Source organism: Anoplopoma fimbria, chromosome 14 (assembly GCF_027596085.1).
Source record: "Anoplopoma fimbria isolate UVic2021 breed Golden Eagle Sablefish chromosome 14, Afim_UVic_2022, whole genome shotgun sequence".
NCBI lineage: Eukaryota > Metazoa > Chordata > Actinopteri > Perciformes > Anoplopomatidae > Anoplopoma > Anoplopoma fimbria.
The window spans coordinates 12589693-12611897 of record NC_072462.1 but is presented as its reverse complement, the minus strand read 5'-3'; the positions used below and the strand labels follow the sequence as shown (position 1 = coordinate 12611897).

The window sequence follows — 22205 nt, the reverse complement described above, 5'->3', positions numbered from 1 at the left end:
ATTACCACAGCAGGCAAATGATAGATATGACACACATCTTTAGAGCCAAAGCGTTATGAGAGAAATAGCAAACCATATTTGGCTTTTATCTTACACCACTGAGCAAAGTGGTCTTGACTTAACTAGTAAATAAAACAGGATTTAAATAAGCACATTGGATGCTAAAACTGTAAAAAAAAAATCACCCCAGTGAAGATTACGCATAATATGTTAGTTTCTGTGTGAGTGGAAAAGACAAAAAGTGGCAGAAGGATCAAGGTATTTATTTGAGGTTGTTCTCGACGCATTACTCAACTTAATGCAATGTACATCAGAGTACATGCCCGGCATAACTAAAGTGCTACGATGGAAACGTTGGCTGCGCACTAATGCGTCATAAGAAACTGAAAATCTTTGTTATGAGCTCATCAGCTGAGTCAGTGTCACTCATAAATTCTGACTCACTACCATGGAAAGTGCACTGAAATATGTCCCGTGTTATTGTGATGTCTTCCAACAGATAGAGGGGAAGGATGGCAGGGGGATACGATGTGCTTTGGGTCACAAGGAAGTCAGCCATACCGGTCTTGTCCTGGCAAGAGGGAAGTACTTCAAGTCATTTTCTGTAATCTTAGACCCCTCATCTTTTTATAACTTCAAAAATTGCAATGAGGGGAGACAGAAAAACATGTCATGCTTTTTTTTTTTTTTTTTTTTTTTTTTTTTTTTTTTTTTTCTGATTTGTAGATTTTTTGGGTTATGGAGATGAAAACTCAAATAAATTTTAAATATAATTTCACCATTACCATGTAGAGGTTCATGAATGTGTTGATCTTGACCTTGATTTTTATGACATTTGCAGGATGTTAAACTATTTAAGGCTATATAAACTGTTGAACAATACTGCTTACACTGTCAAAATATTAACACTCATAACTCAATCACTATAAAAACCTTCTGACATTTATTTTTCTTGGATTTTCTTTTTTAGAAACAAACAGGTTTATTATCGACAAAAGCAGAATTGAGCACTGGCATAACTTACAAGGCACAAGCAAACATAATATATATATATATATATATTTATAATGGTGATAGCTAGATAAAGACTCTTCTTGTTATGTACTGCTCCATTTTAGGAGGAGGTATGGCTTCTCAACCAGCAGGGTGAACACATAGCTGACCACCAGTGTGAGCAGCAGGTGGCCAAAGAACAGGTACATCTAAAGAAGACAGGAGACAAACAATACATAAGAAACACAAGCAAATAATGGTAAAAACTGAAACATCTTCACTGAAACCACTGAATGCAATGTGCTGATTTACGAAGTTGATGTCTGTGTAGTGAATCGGGGTCTCTTGCAAGCCGATGTAGAGGATGATGAAGACGGGATGTGTTAAATAGCAGGCAAAGCTAATGTTAGAGAGAGGGACCCAGAAACTCAATGACAAGAGGCTCTTGATACAACCTGGAGAGTATGAAACACAGAAAAAAAATGTAGCATAGATTTTTAAATATATATTTCTGCAAGAAGTTTACAGATATGCTAATACTGTATTTCTATCCATATTTTTTTAATCAAATCATTGCACTCATAGCCCATTTATTATAATCTGCTTTAATCTACGATACATTGTTTAAATCATCTATGTAATGTTGTTGCTTTTATGTGTTAAAATGTTTTTTTTAACTTATTGTTATTGCTTTAATTGTTTCTGTTGCGGTTTTTACCATGTAAACATTTTAAAGCTCTAAACCATAAAATATTATTATGATTATTAGGTTTTTAATCATGACTATTATTATAATATGTGTTCTTATTAATATTTTGTTAGTGTTGTTAATAATAATAATAATAATAATACAAATATATTAATAATAATAAAAATAATAAAAACAATAATCAAAAGGAAATAATTTTGGTCTCAAATAATGTAGATTGGTAGGTGAGGGTTTAAAAATATATATATAAGTATTGCTTATGGCTGAAAAGGTAAAAATCGCCCAATTGTACAGTATATTTTTCTCATATTAGGAGGTTACAAGGTTATTTATTGTACTTGTACAGCAGGGCTATGCAATGAAATTAGGTTTGTAGTCCCATTTTTCTACATAAGAATAAACGCCATGAAGTTAGAAATCACTAAACAGCAAGTTACTCTATAAGTGTAATCAATGATTAATCAACATGATCAATAGTTACAGAATGCAGAATAAACAAACACTTGAATATTTGTTAAGATGCATATTAATATTCTATTTCATGGAATATGGACTCTGTTCTTGGTTTCACCTCCGTAACCCTCCTCACAGGCCAGGATGATCCAGGTCACAGCCAGAGCCCAGAGTGGCCGGTGCAGTCCCTGGTAGAGGGCATGTGGCACAGATGGATGTGCCGGGGTGTCCCTGAGGACGTAGGCCAATCCCACCAACGAAGCCATGACTGACAGACAGCAGAACCAACCAAGTGCTGCCTGCCACTGGATTAACAGCAAGACAGGATAAGCGAATGAGTGTGATGGCATCTTAGCCGCTTGTATATGTGCTGAATCTGTTTGACTTGACAATATCAGTAAAAGAGCTTATGTTTACATTTCTACAAAAAAGAATAAGATGTGTGAAGCTATTCTGGCAGTGATTTCCTCACCTTTTGCTTTAGCAGCTGATCTTTCTTTGTTGTTAAATAAATTCCAGTCAAGATTCCTATTAAAAATGGCCCATATCTTGTGTGCGGTCTCACATAATAATACAAAACATAATTCTCAGATGTTCTGCAAAATAAAGAACATCAGCCATTACTCTCTTTTAAAATGACTTTCACTGTATTAAAGTAAAACATTGACATCCCAGTCACTTAACATTTCATGCATTAGGTTCCTAAGATGTTTGCATTAATATTTGATCACATTCACTGAATCTTACAGTGTAGATGGCTGAAAGACTGGCAGCTGCAGGAGTGCAGTTATGACAGCACTGGCCACAGTGGTCATCAGCAGAAGGCCTCCAGCAACAACCACAAACACACCTTTGTTTCTGACAGGATGAAGAGAAATAAAGTTGTTATAGTGAGCTGTGGCCAATATTAATTATTTGAAATTTGTCCAAGGTAGAAATTAATAACATACAGTCTGTAAAAATAGACCAACAGAGGAGTGGTAGCGTAACACTGGAAGTCCAGAGACAGGTACCATGTCCAAGGAATACACTGAGGAGAGATAATGAAATAAAGTGTTAAGAAATAAGTAAATATTAGAATTGGAGCTACTGAATTATTCTTCAAACTTACTATCTCATGGACCGGGAGGAGATTGCTTATCAACAGTAAATTAGCCCACCAGTACGTCTTACAATCCATCATCGTATCTATAAATGGGAACCAGTAGGGTCCCCACTGGACCACCGAAATGAGCCCAATGGTTAGACACATAATGAATAGATGCAGTGGTTGAATCCTGTAACAATGGGAAGACAAAGAAAATTCACATTTATGTTGCTGTTTTTAGATCACACATACAATCAAGAGCTTTGTTTTTATAACAAAGAGAAAAAATAATTAAGAATGACACAGATAGATTATAAAACAGAACCTTTTAATCCTCCTGAAGAGGTATCTGGCCACCAAACTGGGGCTCAGTTTGTCTTCAGCTCTGTCGATGGAGCCCAGCAGAGACCTTGCACTAAGCAGACCCCTACAACACAAAGAAAGAAATTAATATTCACTTTTTCTTTCCTTTTACAGACACTTTATGCCTTTAAACTTTGTGTTATTTCAGTCTCACCCTAGCAGTAAAAATGTGTCCACAGCCAGAAAAACAGGTCCGCTGATGGTTAGCACATGCAGAGGGTTTCTTTCAATTGTTTTCTTCCAGTCTTTGTAATTATCTGCAAAAGAGAAAAACACATATGAAAGAATATATAAGTACGTTAATCTCATGCAGACTAAATTATCAAGTGGCAGGGAGTGCGGTCTTACCGATGTTGTTTATTACAGGGAACTGTGCCGAGTGTCCACATATGATCCACAGCAGGCTGAGGACACGGATGCCATTGAGGGAGGAGTAGCCTCCTCCTGCGATGGATGAGGAGGTGCTAAGGACGCCCTGGCTGGTGGTCTGAATAGAGAACGCCTGAAGGCACCGGTGCACACAGCTTCGAGGAAAACACATGGGATTGGGCCTGCTGCTGTCTAAGAAAGATGATATTCAAATCAACTTTTTCCGGTGTTCAATGTTGACTCGTAGTTCACATACAGACCAGCATTATGCTTGTAATGCATCATCTGGGACACATTTTTTAGGGAATACACATAATACTTACTATTGCTATTGTCCTCTGAGGTGGCACTATTGATATCGCCACTGGAGGTGCCATTTGTCTTCAGGGTCCCATAAAGGTTGAGGCCGGTGTTCAGACAGGCAGACTCCGCTGTTGGATTGACCTCCCTGTTGCGTTGCCATGTTATTATAGCTGTAAACAGCGTAGCCGCAAGAGGTACTGCTACCATTACACAACACACAAACCTGCAGGAGAAAAGGTTTCTGCTTGAAACGTAAAAAGACACTTCTCCTGTGCAGTTTAAAAGTACTCTTGCATATAAAACAGTAAAGAAAAAAGGCCCATCCAATCATATACTGACAGACAGGTGACGTCTGACGCATCAGGGGCAATGGTGTTGGACAAACAGTGGGTCATGATCATCTCCTGAGTGGAATGATTGACCAGGATGGGAGGTAAAGGAGGAATGAGGGAATTCTGGCCAAACTGAAGTCTCCCTGTTAAAAAAAAAGGTGAAAGAAGTCACAAGTAACACAAAACAAGTATTGGATTTACCAAATGATGTGTCCAGAGAAAACAGATTTTAAAATGACTGACCACACAGCACCAGCAGATGCACATCGTCTTCTCCACAGGAGTCAGGAACGCAAATACCCACAAAGTACTGGACTGTTTCCTACGATGGTAAAAACACTTTGTTCAAAATCTAAGCCGACTGTCAGGATGACATTTTATCTTGCATGATTATATTGATGTTTTACCTGCCTGAGGAACACCTGGCAGTACTGTCCAGAGAAGGCAGGACCGTGTGCAGAGCGACACTGTTGCAGCAGGCCAGGCTGGTTGGCATTGCCTCCTTTGACGTTGCTACCCATCTTTCCAAATGCATCATACACTGACAATGCACAAACAAGCACCACCAGAAGAAAACACAAAAAACCAACAAATGCAAAGAACAAAACAGTGATCCTCAACAGTCCTTTTGGGTAAAAAGAGAGACTGAATTCATAACAAAAAACATGTCAAATTTGATATTGATAATTGTTTATGATTGCACAAATGATCTGCTTCCTTGATTAAAGAATAACAATCCTGGCGCCTCTCCAAAAAGCGTAATTCAAAGCTTTTAACAGACTAGATTTTAACAGATTTGACAGATTTTAACAGAATAGATAATTGACTATTTAATTGTGTGACTATAACCAACATAATGAAGCGCAAGAGGAATATGTCTTATGATTCAACACAAATTAAGTTTTAATATATACAATGTAAAAGATAAAAATGTAAATACAAATAAATCTCAAAAAGGGAAATAAGTTTGGCCTGTTTTGAGTACAAATTTAAATAACACAAATAATTGGAACTCAGAAATTTACTAAATAAATACTATTTTCCCAATCATTTTTTAATTCAAAGATATGAGGACAGAAACGTTATTTCGTTGTCTTCCCCATTTTTTTTCATCTAGTTGATTTAATCGAGTGAAACAGCGCCCCCATGTGTTACCGGTCAACAATGGCGTTGCACCCACACATGTGGTGAAGACAAGACGCGTGAAGTTGTAACTTAAAGTATCAAACAATCATGTTGCCACTGTAAAACTGTGAATGGACAAGTGTCTGGAAAAGAAAATCAAACGTTAATTAATTAATTAACGTTTTTCTGTGTTGAAAGCTTACCTAGAAGTGTTGTTGTGAGGATAGCAGCTAGTTTTGTAAGAAAAAAACAAAACTATCTAACTAAATGGACATCTGAGCAACCAGTGTAAGGACATTATGTAACTTCATCCCCATGAATGAAAGAAGGACTGACCTCAAAGGTGAGTCAAATCTGTCTGTCTGTTTTTCTCTGTCTGTTGTCTGTGTGTAATCAACTACCATTACCTGGCTGCTGTGTAACTTAGTTATTATGGAGATCATAATATGTAGGCTATACCCTAATATATTGTTTTATTATAGTGTGCAGGGGTATAGCTTTCATGGGCTTTAAATCATTTGTAATTTCTCAATTTCTTTACATCTGCAGGTTGTTCATTCACCTGTTAGTTGTTTGTAATTTTTGAATAAGCCTGAGCAGAAGGTATGCTATCTCTTTGTGAGAATTCATTCATTCCTGTTTGGGTTATAAACTCTTCTTATACACTTTATCTGTAAAGCACCTTTCATAGACAAAATGCAGCTCAAAGTGCTTTGCAAATATTAAAAAAATAAAATAGCAGACGATTTAAGAAGAATTACATGTTTTAAAAAGGAGGAAGAATGTAAAATAAACAATCAAAACAATGAAATGATCGTAACCATAAGCAAGTTCACCTTAATAATAATAATTGTAGTTTTTTTGCATATCCTTTAGCATTAATAATACAATGAGGGGGGCTTTTTGTAGGCTACACCTAGATAAGACAGATATGTATAAGACTGTGTAAGTCATGTATTGGATACATGCATTGATGCTTTTTGATGTGAACAATAACTCTTATATCTTGATTTAATATTTGTAGAACAGTATATATTTCTGGTTCACGTGCATTCTCTCTTTTTTCGTTGTGAACAAAGTCTGTCGTCTTAACGTTTATGGGTTTTGTTGCATTGCACTGTAGTGATACAGTACAAAAAAACATGTATTGTCCTGTTTTGAAACATTTCTTAGCTGGCCTTTCTAACTTGATTTCTGGTACAATCCATGGCTTAAAATGAACACTTAAATTTCATCAACTGGTCCCTTTAAATGCAACCTGAACCTCCACAGCCCCAGACACATTGCAAATGCACAAGTGACTTTTCAACTTAATATACAGAAAGAAAAAAAAATTCAAAAGTAAGCAACACTTACTGAGAACAGCATATTCCTTCGGCCTGTCCTGGTTAATTTCCCAGAGGAAAGTCTTGGTGTCCTCTGTACATTTTTGAGACACAGTTAAAGCCTTCTTATTTTCCAGCGCTACACTACTACCTGCAAACAGAAGGAACGCCAGCCAACCCAGGGCCATTTTTGAGAAATGAGTGCACCTTTTTAGTGGAGAATGTGTTTAAATAACATAGGAGGGGACACATCATCACGAAGAAGGTAGCGTGAAATTCATCTTGCATGGGGTAGGATTGTAAAACTGCTTTGGCAACTGCAGAGCGTCATCACCTGGTTTTCTGTATTAGGTGTGAACAGGATTTGGTTACATGAGGAGGAAAGGCGAACAAAAAAAAAAAGTGCATGCTGTGATTATGGTCGCCACACAGGATCAACATAATTAGAGTTCATGTCGAATAATGATGTCTATAAAAGTCAGAGTAGGGTGGTACCATCATTACTTCTGGAATGACAGATGTTTTACAAAGTATCTGATTTTATTTCCTCTTATCATTGTTTTCTTCCTGTTATTTCCCAGTGTGTGTTTGTTTTTTACTGAAACCATTTGTCTTGAGCTAAAAAATTGGAGAAGCAGCACCACACAGTCTAGTAATTAAAATAAATCAACAATGGCCACTAGAGGGTTCCCTTGTTCTAAAGACCAATGCCATGACAACAGTGAGGGAAACTCTCTACACACATTCACTATGACGAATTAAGAAATAAATAAGAATTAATAATTTAGTAATGCAGCACCTCTTGTCCGCAATCACTTTGGGGACTTTTGGACCTGAACACAAGTCATTAGAGCTACATGAATCATTTAACTCCACAGCAGGAACTCAATTTTGTGTCTCACGGCGCAGCATCAAAGTAAAAACTAGTAACTGGAGAAATGACATTAATTTACTAAAGCATTTTGTCATCAAAGACACATTTGGTTTATGTACGGTTTTTTTTTGCAGTCCAGGAAATGTTATATTCTTCTACCACACAGAAGTACCAGACCATTCAACATTGAGGGTTAAACTGGCATTAATTGATTTTTGGAACTCTTGTGTGAATACAACAAGCTGTAAACTCAACACTGACATAGTGTCACCTTATATTGTTGATATAGTGAAGTTCATATGGCAAGACAGTTGTCTTTAGACACATCTAGTATGCATAATGCAACATTAATATTGATTTGGGTGACCTAACGAATGTTTGTTGAATTGTCTTCATTCACACAAAGAGTTTTCAAAGACCCCTGCCAAACCCCCCAGACAAAATCAAGACATTGTTTACATTTTCCAAATGTCCACTCTTTTAACAGAAACCACTGCTAGGTTAATCATGCTTTAGTTTCCACAAGTGGATATTTCAGTGAAAGCAATAAAATATATTGTCATTTTGCAACTTTGCAGATGTACCTATTAACAACTTTCCTTATTGATAAAAAGTTGAATCCGGAAGCCATTATGTTTGTTTCAAAACCTATTTTCTGTTTCAAATAAGTAGTGTAACACCTTTTTTTATATGACAGGGTTGGCATTTAGGATTTAGGTAAAGGGTTTATGTTTGTTTGATATCATTCAAAATAAGACAACCCCTGCCACTCAAAAAAGAGAGCTGTGTGAAAGTCCAATTATTCATAAAAAAAACTGAAAAAATATCTGCTAATATCTTTCTGTCGAGAAGAGCTGATGCATCATATGCAGTCGCCATAAGATTTGACTTCAGGCAGGTTTCATCATTTATTGACATAAAGAACAGCTTTGTACACAAGCATCAGAAATGTCTAAAAACAGCAGCAGCAGCAGGATACATTCTAATCAACAGACAATTCACAGACTGCTTCTCACATGCAGTTTTACAGCGTCAGACAGTATAAGTTTCATTGTCAGAGTAGAAAAAACTACTGTCCAAAAACAATCATGGTTTTTTTTTGTGGAAATGCTCGGAACAGAGAAAGTAATAACAATGTTGTGGTTCTCACAACTTTCAGTTATGTTAATTTAATTTAACTGGTTGTCTTGTATACATAATTCAGTTTCACAGCCAAGTTTACTATCAAATGAGTTTTTCTCCAAGATGTTTTCCCCCAGTGTTATTCCTGTCAATGTACACACGGTATGATTTCACGTTAAAACAAAAGAACCAACAACAGAAGAAATAACACAGAAATGGAATGGTTATGATGTAAAAAAGGCCGCTGTTAAAAGAAAGGCAAGTGCTATTCTATATCATTTTAAATATTCAGGTAAATACACCTTCTTCCCATGACCTATAATCACAAAAAGCTGCCATATACTGTATATATATTAAATCAGGAATGAAACTTAAAAACAAGTAAGACATTCTTTAAAAAAATATACCTTTGAAACATATTCAAATTTGGCCCATATGTGTTTTTTTTAAATACTTCCTGTTTCTGATGTGGATATGTAAATTATAATAATTTCACACGGTATAATCTTTATATTTCATGCAATTTCAATCGAAACGTAGAAATTTTGTTTTAGCATCAAAAGTTTCAGTGGCAGAGTTTATTGTAGAAGTCGCAGAGTGCTAAGGGAGAAAAATTTGTTTTCCATGAAACTTAAAAAAAAATGTTTATAGCTGATCTTCTTCGCTACTTTTAAGTTAAGTGAAATTGAAGACATCAGCTGAACTGGGGAAACCTGAAGCTGCCAAAGGTTGTATATGGTTTGTTTAGACATTTGTTTGAAACTAGCAGCATTGAAAATTCAGAGCACTGCTGACTGGATGAGGATTAATCTCATTACAACAATTATACATACATTATCTAGCCCTAGTGAGAACAATGGAAACTCTTTTTAAAATAAAAAAAGATCTTCTATATAAAAAAAATCTATTCAAAGCCTATACAAAAACATCTATCTATCTTGTTATGCATAAAGTGACTTTGACATATATTACATATGTGTGTAAGTATATCGTATACATATTGTAGTACCCTACATGTACACATATATATATATATATATAAAGCGTAATATACTGAAGGTTGTCTCCGACGCTTCAACAATCTGTATTCGTTTAAAACAGCAGTGCTTTAGATGGAATGGTTTAAAAGTGTCACTTGTCGGCCGCGCTCAGTCTCTTGGACTTTATGAACGCCATGCCGTGTGTCCTCATGTGAGTATTCAGGTTTCCCTCCATTTCAAACATCCTCCCGCACACTTTGCATTTGGTATTCGGCGTCCCGTCCGTAACGTCCAGCTGGTTCTCTCGCTGACTCTCATCGTCGTCCTTGCCCCTCCCGTTGTATCGGCCGAGACCCTGCGGCTCCCTCAGCCGATGGACGATGAAGAGGTGTCGGGCCAGCGAGCGGTGCGAGGTGTAGCACAGGCCGCACTCCTGACACTGGAATGACGAGCTGTCGGACTTGTGCTGGGGAATGTGGCTGTGGAAGGCTGCGATGTCCTCGGTGGTGAAGCCGCAGACGGCACACTTGTGAACTTTAAGGATGTTCACCTTGAGCCTCTTCAACGGCTGTGAGTCGGTGCCCCTGGAGTTCAAGCCCGGAGACCCCTCATCCTCTTCTTGCTTCCTTTTGGGGCTTAGAGTCTGTAGAGGACGTTAAAATCATCGGTTAGGAATTAAAGATCCATGAAAAGTTAAAAAGATTAACTTCCTCCTAATAAATGTATGTCTCAAAATGTGTGCCACGGTACCGTTTCCTTGTCAGGTAGAGCCTCCATGTGATCAGAGTTTACAGTTTTCCCATCTGGGTCTTTGACTCCATGCGTCAAATTGATGTGCTGATCCAGCAGCACTCTTTTAGTGAACGACTGACTGAGAGCTGGACAGTGTCTATCAAAGTACAAGAAAATAACAATTAGAACCCTTTTGCAAGCTGATTTTTGTCCTTCTGTTATGTGCATACATTCAGTTTGCTTGCATTTTTATTTTTGTTATTATCTCTGCCAGGAGAATCATGTGAACCCTTGTTTCTATGCATGGGTCTGTGAGTGAGTGAGTGAGTGAGTGAGTGAGTGAGTGAGTGAGTGAGTGAGAGTGAGTGAGTGAGTGAGTGAGTGAGTGAGTGAGTGTGCACCTCTGTATCTGTCCAGGGCTAATGTCGCATTCTGCTGCAGCAAACTGAGTAATATATTGTGTGGCCAATTATGGCCGCATGCTCAAGGACATCTGTTGGCTGCGGTGACTCACACTTTCTTAAAACACCTTTTATTGCCTGTTTTATACTGACATTGACTGCCTTCTGACTCCTCAGTCACTATTGTTAACCGGCCCTTGCAGGCAGGGGTCTTTAGTGATAACACAGCTAAGTGCATCGCCAATCCACAGCCACTACTCAGCAGCCAGAGATGTAGTGAAAACAATAGACTGTATGTGTATGGCAAACTCTTATATGTGTCGTTCTGGAAGGCATGAACCAACAAGTATTGTGTGTACTCACGGGCAGGTGTAGACCTTCCGCATTCCCTTGTGTTTGAGACGGTTGTGTCTGCAAAGACTGTGGGAGGAGCTGAAGGATTTGTCGCACTGCCGACATGGGTGTTTCTTCAGAATCTGCAATGCAAGGAGAATGCTTTATACCTTTTTAAAATAAAGACAGTTGTGGATTTTACTCTAGTGTGACTTATGGTGGAATGTAATTAAGGACATTCACTCAAGTTCTATACCAAGTTCAAGGCACTTGTACATTTAAAGGGGAATATTGTACTGTGTACTCAACTACAAGTATTTGACAGTTATAGCTACAAGTTACTTTACAAATTAAGATTTTACATTCAAAATGTATGAAGTGCTTATGGATTTTGTGTGTTGTTTGAGATTAAACTGACAACAGTGTATACAATTAAAGCTAAAAAAAAAAGTTGATTAATCAATTAGTTCATGGACAGAAAATTTACTGAGAAACTGTTTTGAAACGTGTTTTATTTCTATTTATATTATGCAATGCATTATCTTGATATATATTTTATTATTATTTGTTTTAGTTAGTCCAATATTGTTTTACAAAACGAGCAATGTGAAGGTGTCACTTTAGCATTTCTCAAGTTTTACCCAACAAATTATCAATAGATTGATAAATTGAGAAAATATTCTACATATTAGTCAATAATGAAGTAATCATTAGTTGCATCATAGTATACGATATTTAAAAATTAGCACAGACTCGACCAACGATAATATAATGTACGATATTATGACATACATTTTTCTGCGCTGAGCACTTTTACTTTTTGATCCTTCAAGTACATTTTCCTAAAAACTTTTTTACTTAAGTTACATTATCAATGGATGACTTTTACTTGTAACAGAGTATTTTTACAGTGTGGTGTTAGTCCTTTTACTTTAGTAAAATAATAATGAAAAATATATTTTTTCTCTATTAACTATACTTCAATTTCAAGAAAGGACCATTTGACAGATCATAAACTTCCTATAGAGAAAGGTTCTTCTCATTTACCTTGGCATGTTCGCGCCTCATGTGAGCCACAAAGACCTCCCTGGAACTGAAGAGACTACTGCAGTCTCCACATGTGTATCCTGAGCTGGGCGGGTTCTTGAGGTCCACTGAGCAGCTAATGTTTTTTTTCTTTAGAGTTGAAGGTGAAGGCTTCTTTTCTCCCTTGTCTTGACCTTTGACATTTCCTCCATCTTTGTTGTTATTGTTACTGGGGCTGTTGGTACTATTAGAGTTAGTGGGTTTGGTGCTGAGAGGGAGGTTGATGCCCAAGTTTGGTGGACCTTCGATGGTCTTCAGGGTCCCGTGGATCGTCTGGAAAGGATCCGCAGATTTAATTACAACATAAAATCTGTAAAGCACTGGTATGTGAAACATTTATAGACTAAAGTTATTAGTAGTACTCATATAACTGACCTTGAAAATATAAATAAAGATAGTAATATGGTGCCACACATCATTAAGTCACAGCGTGAGGTACATACATTAAAAGTGGGTGTTATTCTCAATCAGCCCCAGAAATAAGTGCTCTTTATGCCCACCTTGATATGGTCCAACATGAGCTGTTTCTGTGCGTAGTGCATGGAACAGTCGGGGCATTTGAACACTGAAACTTTATGATTGGCGATATGCTGGTCAAAATGCGAAAAGAGCAGGGACTGCATAGTGAACACGGTATCACACATGGAACACTTATGGATCAACCTGAAAGACAAAAAAAACATCCATAAATACACTGCGAATTTACTGCAAAATGCACAAATTTATATTCAAAGGCAACTTGCGACCAATGTATCTCCAAACAAATCTTTTAAATAGATTTATATGGTGATGTGATCAAATAATTTAACATTGTGAAATAGATTTTTATTTACTTTGAATATTGTTCCACGTCAGATATTTTTATTTAGCTTAGGCTTGGGTCAAAAGCAGGGCCAAACCAAAACAATGGTAAAAGAACACCTGCTCCTGAGCACCTGTATCATCACTATTGCTCATGATGGACGGTATGTAAGTCAGTGAAAGGTTTCCATGTGGAAAAAACAAATCCAAGTTAAGCCTCCATGTCTCAAACCCACAAATCCTGCTACTGATGAAGCAGCGAGGATGATTTTTCTTTGACAGAGGAATTGGCTGTGGTTATCCGGTTACATTGGTGTGAGCCTGTGTGAAAGGAAGAGTGTGTAGATGTGTGTTGACAACTCTTTGATAAAAAAGCTAGTGGATTATGTGTGTACTGAATACTAATTGTATTTAATATGAGTTTACATTTTGTATTGAATTAAATTGTGTCTATTTCAAAATGTAAACTTTCATGTACAACAACAGGAAAACATGTTGCTGAATTCTGTCTTCAACCAAATGTAAAAATGAAATACATATATATATATATTTATATATTGGCATTTATAAATAATAGGTGCTGAAAGTGTTTTTGACCTACTTTGGCTCCCCTGCCTTCATTCCTGGATGCTGTGTGTTCACATGAGAGTGCGTTCCGGGTGCAGACTTGAAGGCCATGGGGCAGAGAGCACATTTATAGAAGATCTCACAGTGAGAATTCTGGATGTGGGATTTTACAGTTGCAGCATCAGCAAAGATGACACTACAGTGGATACAGCTGGAAGGAGAAGGGATAAGAGGTTGCAAAAGTCAGATTTATATATGATTTCAACATACAGAAAATCAGTTTAACTCATTCCTCGGGCAGAAGCACTTGTTTATCTTTGCACAGAGAGCACAGTCAGGCAAGCTGTTATGCTAAGATAGGCCAACAATCTGCTGAGTGTGGTATCAATGGTCTCGGTTAACTATCTGAACGAAACTAAATAACCGAATGGCTTTGAAAGTATCATCACCAAACTGCAAAACAAATATAACATTGGAGATTTTAACTTTAAGACAAGAGAATCATTTCATACTATTTTGAAAGATCAGACTCATTATTGAATCATAAATGGTCAGATACTGAGTTTTCAGTTTTAATGGTTTGTATCTTGGTTTACTCCACATAGTAATTGTCCAGTTTCCCCCATAAAGTCAATTGTGAATTATATCACTGTCAGTTGTATGGGATTGTCAAGCTGAGGCAACCCTAATGTAGTAATAATAACTGTAATTAGATATGTCATTGTAAGTGGCACTTAAAAAGAAAAGAGCAAGAGACATTAAGTCAGTCTGTAGCCTCTTGGAAAGGAAGAACCCTGCTCAATGGTAAATACCATGAATTTGTATTCAGATTTGACTATCCTAAAAAAATCAGGGTCTTAAAAAAAATACGTTGGAAATGAAAGTTGAAAAAGCTACACCTCCACACAAGAGAAAACTAAAATTCAAATTATTAATGTTGTGATCTTAGTTAAGGTAGACTGACCGGTAGCCGACTCTACGGGTGTAGTGCAGGCAGTTCTTTGTGACGTGTGATTGGAAATGGACAGAACGGCAGCTGGCACCGCACTCAGGGCAGATATAAGGAGACTTGTGCTGGTGGATTCGCTGGTGTGACAGAAAGCTGCACTGATTTGGTAGAAGCATTTGGCAGATGGTGCATGTTTTCTGAAAAGAGGAGATAAATAAAAACATCATGGCACTGTAAAGATTGCACGCAAATACTGTAAAGGATACTGTTATTTATGCATGTTTTTGTGGATCTAAGCTGTAGAAGTGCTGTAACTGAGTCACATACACAGTTCATACATAAACACACCTGCCCACTCGACTCTTGTGCCTGTTGGTAGTGCATTGCTAGCGAGCTGTCATCCTGGAACATTTTGTTACACTCCAAGCACTTGAGGCTGTGCCTGCAGAGCTTCGATGAATCATCCTCCAAGGGCATGGCTGCAACAAGAGGAGCACTGCATGGAGCTGAAATCACTGTACTTTGGGATCCTGAACCAACAACTCTGCCTTGGATTTGGGTGGTTGCTTGTGCTTGGGAGATGGAGGTAGTGCCAAGGGTGTTGGGTGGGCCTGATGAGGGTGATGTGGTTATCATCTGATCTGCAGGGATGGGTTTTAGGATTAGATGTGAGCACTGCATGACAACCCCTTTGTCCTTGTGGCCCCTGGCATGAGACAAGAGGCTGCATTTGTTGTAGAACAACAGACTTTCGGCACAGTGGTTGCAGGTGACCTCGATCCGCACACTGCGACGCTCGTAGTGATGTGCCAGGCTCTTCTCAAGAGCGAATGAATCTCCACACTCCAGGCACTTGTAGCCACGTGAGGGGAGAGCAATACAAGCCGAGGTTGGCGGAGAGAGGTTTGGAACGTACACAGGGACAGGATTTATGCTACTCAGGACTTTGTTGAAGGCGTCCACTACAGAGCTTTGAGAGCTGTTGAACACTTGAATCCTAGAGACTTTCTTTGAGGTCCGGCCAGCGAGAATTGTATGCTGTTTGATTTGCTGTGGTTGTTTAGAGGAGGACAGGGCCTTTTTGAGATCACAGACAGCAGAGGATACAGTCTGAGGCAGAAGATTGACTTTACCTAGGTGCACTGTCTTTGGCACAAGTTTGGCATTAGCCAGACTGGAGGCAGGTACCATGACAGTCTGTTTCTGGATGGCATTAGCAGCTTTTAAGATGGCACTGCTGGCACTTTGCACCGACGCAGCGGATATGACTGTTGCTTTAACTGTGGTATTGTTGGCTAGCTTCAGGTTGAAGACTTGGGAACCAGCTGTCTTGACTGCTGAGACAGGCAGGAAAGCTGTCGCCACAGGTTTAATAGTAATTTGCTTGGTTATTTCAATAGAAGGGCCTCCAGCGGTGGCTAATACTGTGGTTGGCAGAGAGTGCCTTGTAGGGGATGAGAACATTGAACTGGTGGTTGCCATGACAGACACGCTATTCTCTCTTCTTTTCAGACCTTCAGGATCAAACTCCGGTACAACTCGGGTGACCATACGCTTGATCTGGCCAGATGACGTCTTGATTGTTTTGATTCGGACCTTTGGAATGACCGGGGTGGTGTCTGTACCTGAGGCAGGGGAATCTTCGCTGCTGCCCTCACTGATGACACTGGAGGGACTATCAGGTCGTCTTGTTAGCAGCCTCTTTGCAAACTCTAGGGCTGACTCCTGCTCGTGTGTTTTCTCTGGAGCTCTGGGATTTTTATCGGCAGAGGTGGATTCTTTCTGTGTTGAAGGAGAATCCAAAACACCAAAATCTGTAGCGCTAGCCTTTTTGGCACTGAGGGCTGCTATGGCTGCTATACAAGACGAAAGTTTTGCAGAGGACTTGGTTTTGACTTGAGACATACTGGACACATTAACAAGCTCCCTTGGGTCTCCAGTCTCCCTGCACTCCTGATATTGAGACTTGAGTACAGTTTTCTTTAGTTCCCCCTCAGGTAAACTTGATTGACGGAAAGATCCCAGAGTTTCATTGGTGTTCTTGATTTGATCAGGTTTTTGGTCTCTGTTTGCTCTGGCCTTAGAAGCATTGTCCAATGATACAAGAGATTTGGGATTCTGGTTCTCAGTCTTAGTATTGGATCTAAAGGATGACTGGTCTCCCTGCTTGTCCATGGGGTCATCTACCTCAATTTTATCATCATCATCAAACTCTTCAGCGCTTGAGATGGGGCTGAATTGATTGAAAGTTGGTGAATGGTTGTTAACTGACAGTCCTTCCTCCCTGGGAGCTTTCCATCCATTCTTCGTGCAATGAGTACCTGGTTGTATTGCGGCCAAAAAGCTATTATGAAGTCCATCGCCAATGTCATCAGATGGGGGTTTGGGATGGAAATGCCCATCCTTCTCTGATATGGTTCCACCATGCTCCCTAGAGTCTGGGTTTCGGATGTTCTTGACGATGACACTAACGCCAACGTCAAGTCCTGTTGAGGGGTTGTGGGACTCATCTTCACCGGTAGTCACCCTGCCACTGGGATGCTTGAGCTGTCCGCTATGGTCATCATGGGGGCCAGATTCAATAGCGGCTTTAGGATCCACCATGTCAGGGATGTCGAAGGCCGCCAGCAGGTCATCAAAGTCTGGTGTCTTCATATCTCCCATGGTCCTGCTCCTGTTCTGAGGAGATTACCTGGGGAACACAGAAATGGTAGAATAATCAGTAAAATAAGGCATGTTTACTATTGATTTGAAGAACAACGTGCCATTGTAGTTGATCGGTTGTGATCTGGTGTTGAAATTACTTGGTGTTTTTTTTTGCAATCTGCTCATTAGATCATGAGATGTCTTATGTGTCAAGCTAATATTTTGGTTTAAGATAAAATAACAGCCAATAATATCCATGGATCATAGTTTCCACAATGTAAAGGTTCTTATTCTTGTAGACATGAATTTTCTCGATAAACGTCATGAACGACTAAACTTACTAACATCATCCCAAATCCATCTTGGGTCCCAAATGAGGCCTTTTCTCATGATGATGGCAATTCATATTGATAGTAGAATTTGTTTAGTAATGAAAATTATATTTTACAGGGCAATTATTGTAATTCTCTCCAAATTTGGAAGCATAAGGGTACTGTAATATGATCATGTTTGTGAGTATTTTGTTGGAAAATGAAGGCAGCAATGCAACAAACTTTGGAGGAAATCTAAAATTATAGATGAGAAAAGTTTGAATAAACTTGTCTTATCAGTAAAGGAAACAAAACAAACATACAAAGTAAATTTACATTTAATAGACTGTAGATTGTTGATTTTAATGGAAACAGCTGCTTACATCTTTTTTTTAAGGCGAGACACCCCAGGCAAAAACATTGTTTTTTCGTGCAGGGGTCAATTTTAAGAGTGTGGTCTATTTTGCTTCCATAACATGTCTTCTATCAGACTAGTGAAAACAAAACTTACAAAATACACAATAAGGTTTTTCTTTACTAAACTTAAGCTATTTGCGTTTGTAGATTTATTGTAAATTCATTAATTTCCGTTAGATATTGCCTTATATGCTTATCATAACTTTTCAGAAAACTTTAGCCCTTACATACACCAAACTTTCCAATTTCATTCCTATATCTATATTCTGAAGGATTGCACAGAGGTATTTGTTCATATATCATTGATAAGCTGATTTATTGAACATTTTATTCCTAAAATCATGGCGTAAATTGATTTTCATGGCTATTGACAGTATTTTCTGACTTATGGAAAAACGTCTCTGAAAAAACCTTTGTCTCCAGTATGTCATCAAAATGAAACAACAATTTTTAACCTGGCTTTATGCAATATTCAGATTTCTGTTCTGGAAATGTATGTTCATTAGCATATTTAATAAGCTAGTGCCTAATTTGCATAACATGTCTTAATGTAATTAATCAACTAGGGATGTTTCATGGTGATATTTATTAGTTAAATGTTACTCTATCCCAAATTTATATTTAATTATTAGTGTTATACAATTCAGATTTCAAGCTTTGGCAGATGATGGATCAATGTACTTGACAAAAAATGTTTAGGGATATTTTTGTTATTTAGTAAATAGTCCAAATTTGTTCCTATATTGTAAATTACAGTATGACTTTCTGTGGATTAAGGTCAAAGCACATACACTTGATTCACTTGATTTTGTGTTGCGGTTTCATTCGTCACCACATGGTGCACCGGTGTCCACATATAGTACAGCCTATGAACAACATGACTTAGTCGCTGCTTTCTTGTATTTGATGTTTTTGCTTTTAAAGTATGCATTAGCAGACTGAGTTTAGGAATCTCTCCTGCTACATCTTTAAATCAATCTGTGCATCACATTGATGCAAAGCTCCTCTGAAAAAAAATTGTCCATCTGACCTACAATTCGTTCTATTTATGCCTCATTTGTCCTTACATTGGGCAGCTTCATTGAGCTGTTTCTGATAGAAACACCGGGAAACCACTTGCGGGTCCACAGGGGGGTAGATGTGACATTTTCATGACATTAAACGTGGATTCTTTGCAAAATAAATTCCTCGTAAATGACTTCGTGTTCAGCATTGCTATATTTTAACAAATTAAATGGGAAGAAAAAAATATATACCAGTGTGCTAATGTAATCGATTTGACTTTTCTTGAAAAGTTGCTGGCATCAGAGAGTTCCTCTTTTTTAATATTTATTTACTGATATATAATCAAGATGATGATTGATTTGGTCCAAATGATTAATATTAATATAGAAGATTACCATTTAAAAAAATATATATTTTCTTATCAGTGTACTGGTTTTGGGGTGAAAAAAACTTCATGAAATATGAATTGTAGATATGAACATGATGACAGGTGAAGACTTTTGATAAGGTGATATGGAAAATGTAATGATGGTCACTCAAGGTCAACACAACATATTTATTAATCAAAAAGAAACCAATGTTCATAGAACATGTTTGTGTTGGGGAATGCTTCAAGTATATTGTCTGATACAGTATTATTCAATATCAGAAAAAAAACCTTTCAGTGGGATGTAACGCTTCCAAAATAAACCAGTCTTTATTTTTTAATAGTGAACACTGCAAGAGACAAGATGGGACTGAAATGCACTGTGTCTGTATGTGTCGTGGGTGTCTATTTGTACTGAACCTGCAGTTAAACCAGTACTGCTCTTTGATCCAAATGCATGGTCAAACACATCTGCACACACACAGACCCGTATATTGTAGCATCGTCTTTGGTTTCAAAAAAGCTACAATTCTCAGTTTAATCTAGATGACGGGAGAGTTGTAATAATAAGGTGAACATTAACAAAATGACAGAGAGAAATGTTATGGAGGGAAAGGGCAGGCAAGAATTGCAGTGAGGGGAGAAAAAAAATGGCTGCTGAGCTGTGTGAGGCTGCAGCAGAGAGGAAGGCCTGGTGAAAAGAACAGCTAGACACAGCCATGACAGCCAGAGCAGCCTAACATAGAAAGTAAATGAAGGTTAAATACAGAAAAATATGAAATAAATACAACACAGAACCCCTCTCAACAACAGCAGTTTAATACACATGCTTCATCACCACCTGAAATCCTATGTAAAACTATAATCTCAGTAAAGTGAATGTAAAACAACAATGGTGGAAACATGCAAGTGAAGCAGCCACTCCTCACCCTCTTGTCTCCGTCCCTCTCTCCAGCCACTAGTCAAACCTTACTTCCTTCCTTCCTGCCATCCTGCAACAAACACAGTCACAACACTACTAACCCCACACAGAAAAAGCCACCCACCCCAACCTGCCGGGGGGTAGGGGGGAAGAGCCTGCTTCTTCCCAGCCATGCAAAGGCCTAGAAAACCGGGTCAGGTTACATCCAGCGATCTGGTGAGTGGTGGTGGTCCTGTGTAAGGATCCTCCTTTGTCATCCTCTGCACCACTAGAAGCACACAGACATACAAACAGACGGGCAGATCATGCTCTTGTGTGAGTGTGTGTATGTAAAGCTCCTGGCTGCAGATTCACAAACTCCCATGCAGCCACGTCCTCCTGCCCTCTCCCCTTCCCAGATCTCCCTGCCCCCCCTCGTTATGAGCCGCGCTGCGTAGCACTCCGACATCCAGCAAGCAACAAGCTGCAGCGGCAGAGTCTCTGTCTGTACCATGGTCGCCAGTGGCAGAGCTGTGAAGGACTGCCATGGAGTAGTCTGGGCTATCTCTATCCCTCAGTGGAGCACAGAGACGGCATTGTTCCTGTCAGCCCTCCGTCTGCCTCAAACCGGTTTCATCTGGTTCCGGTCACCTAACAAAAAGCCCTGTGCTGCAATACGGCCTCAGAAACACACAGGCAGAAGCGGTGTGCCCACCTCCATGGAAACACTGCAACGGTTTTCACTAAACTACATGTATCTTCTTATGGATTTAGTGAAACAACAACACTGTATTTTATAGAGAGGTGGCAATATGTTTGAATGAGATTCTCTACTCTGATTGTTTGCACTGGTAAAAATACAACAATGCAGAAAAAGGTGCTGTTTGGACAGGAAAGAAGATGAGAAAGAAGATGAGAAAAAAGATGAGAAAAATCACACACTGTGAACAAAAAATAGGTTACATGACATAAGAGTTAAAACAAAATGATATTCGACTTTACACATTATAAGGAAGAAGATAATGAGGTAACCATGATGGTAGTAAAAGCTCAGTCTGGTACCTTGGCCTGTTTCTCCCCCAGTGCTTTCACCCCAGACACACTGGTTGTGTTCAAACTTTCATGCAGCCCGCAGCAGCAGCATTACACCCAGGACAGACAATCTGCAATGGGGGAACACAGGCCATTCATGCACCCATCTACCCAGATTTACATCAAAGACATGCCACCCTTGCCCACATATGCCACCACAGAGACACACACAAAGATAACCATGCACGTACATGCATATATAGAGGTAAATGTGGCATACCCTTGTCAGATTTTTTCCACTCTGTTAGATATTCAGAAAAAAATCTTCCTGTCGAGGCCTCAGCACCTGCCTTTACTCAGCCCCAACCATTCCAGTCCCCATCCTCCTCCTCCCCTCCCACTCTTTCCCACTTTCCTTCACTGGGTCAGTCCTAGATTTTAGTCCCAGTCCAGGCCTCGCTTTTTTCCTGAAGCCACCACCACCACCACTACGGCCGTGCATGAAGGGACGGATAGAGAAAGGGGGCAGTGTTCAGCAGGCGAATCAGGCCTTTTGTCTGTGCCTGTGCAGGGGGGCGAGGGGACTCTCCTCCCTGGCTCTGGAGCAGCAGCAGCAGCAGCT

The 22205-nt window shown here is 38.9% G+C and overlaps 2 protein-coding genes across 2 annotated transcripts; both read right to left on the bottom strand.

Moving 5' to 3' along the window:
* Window positions 1–1097: 1097 nt before the first annotated feature.
* Window positions 1098–7106, bottom strand: oacyl (O-acyltransferase like). Its single transcript, XM_054613170.1, has 15 exons — window positions 7091–7106; window positions 5017–5150; window positions 4853–4931; window positions 4617–4752; window positions 4298–4500; window positions 3954–4166; window positions 3760–3862; window positions 3568–3669; window positions 3267–3432; window positions 3106–3185; window positions 2903–3013; window positions 2628–2751; window positions 2274–2460; window positions 1306–1448; window positions 1098–1202 (listed from the first exon to the last, which is right to left on the bottom strand). Coding segments are annotated over exons 1-15 (1887 nt in total). The 5' UTR covers window positions 7092–7106.
* A 3064-nt stretch (window positions 7107–10170) lies between these two features.
* On the bottom strand, window positions 10171–17568 carry znf532 (zinc finger protein 532). The gene is made up of 8 exons (XM_054612857.1): window positions 15253–17568; window positions 14920–15101; window positions 13990–14166; window positions 13088–13250; window positions 12549–12860; window positions 11532–11644; window positions 10781–10924; window positions 10171–10670 (listed from the first exon to the last, which is right to left on the bottom strand). The coding sequence occupies exons 1-8, from the start codon at window positions 17566–17568 to the stop codon at window positions 10187–10189; spliced, it is 3891 nt and encodes a 1296-aa protein (XP_054468832.1). The 3' UTR covers window positions 10171–10186.
* Between the last annotated feature and the right edge of the window lie 4637 nt (window positions 17569–22205).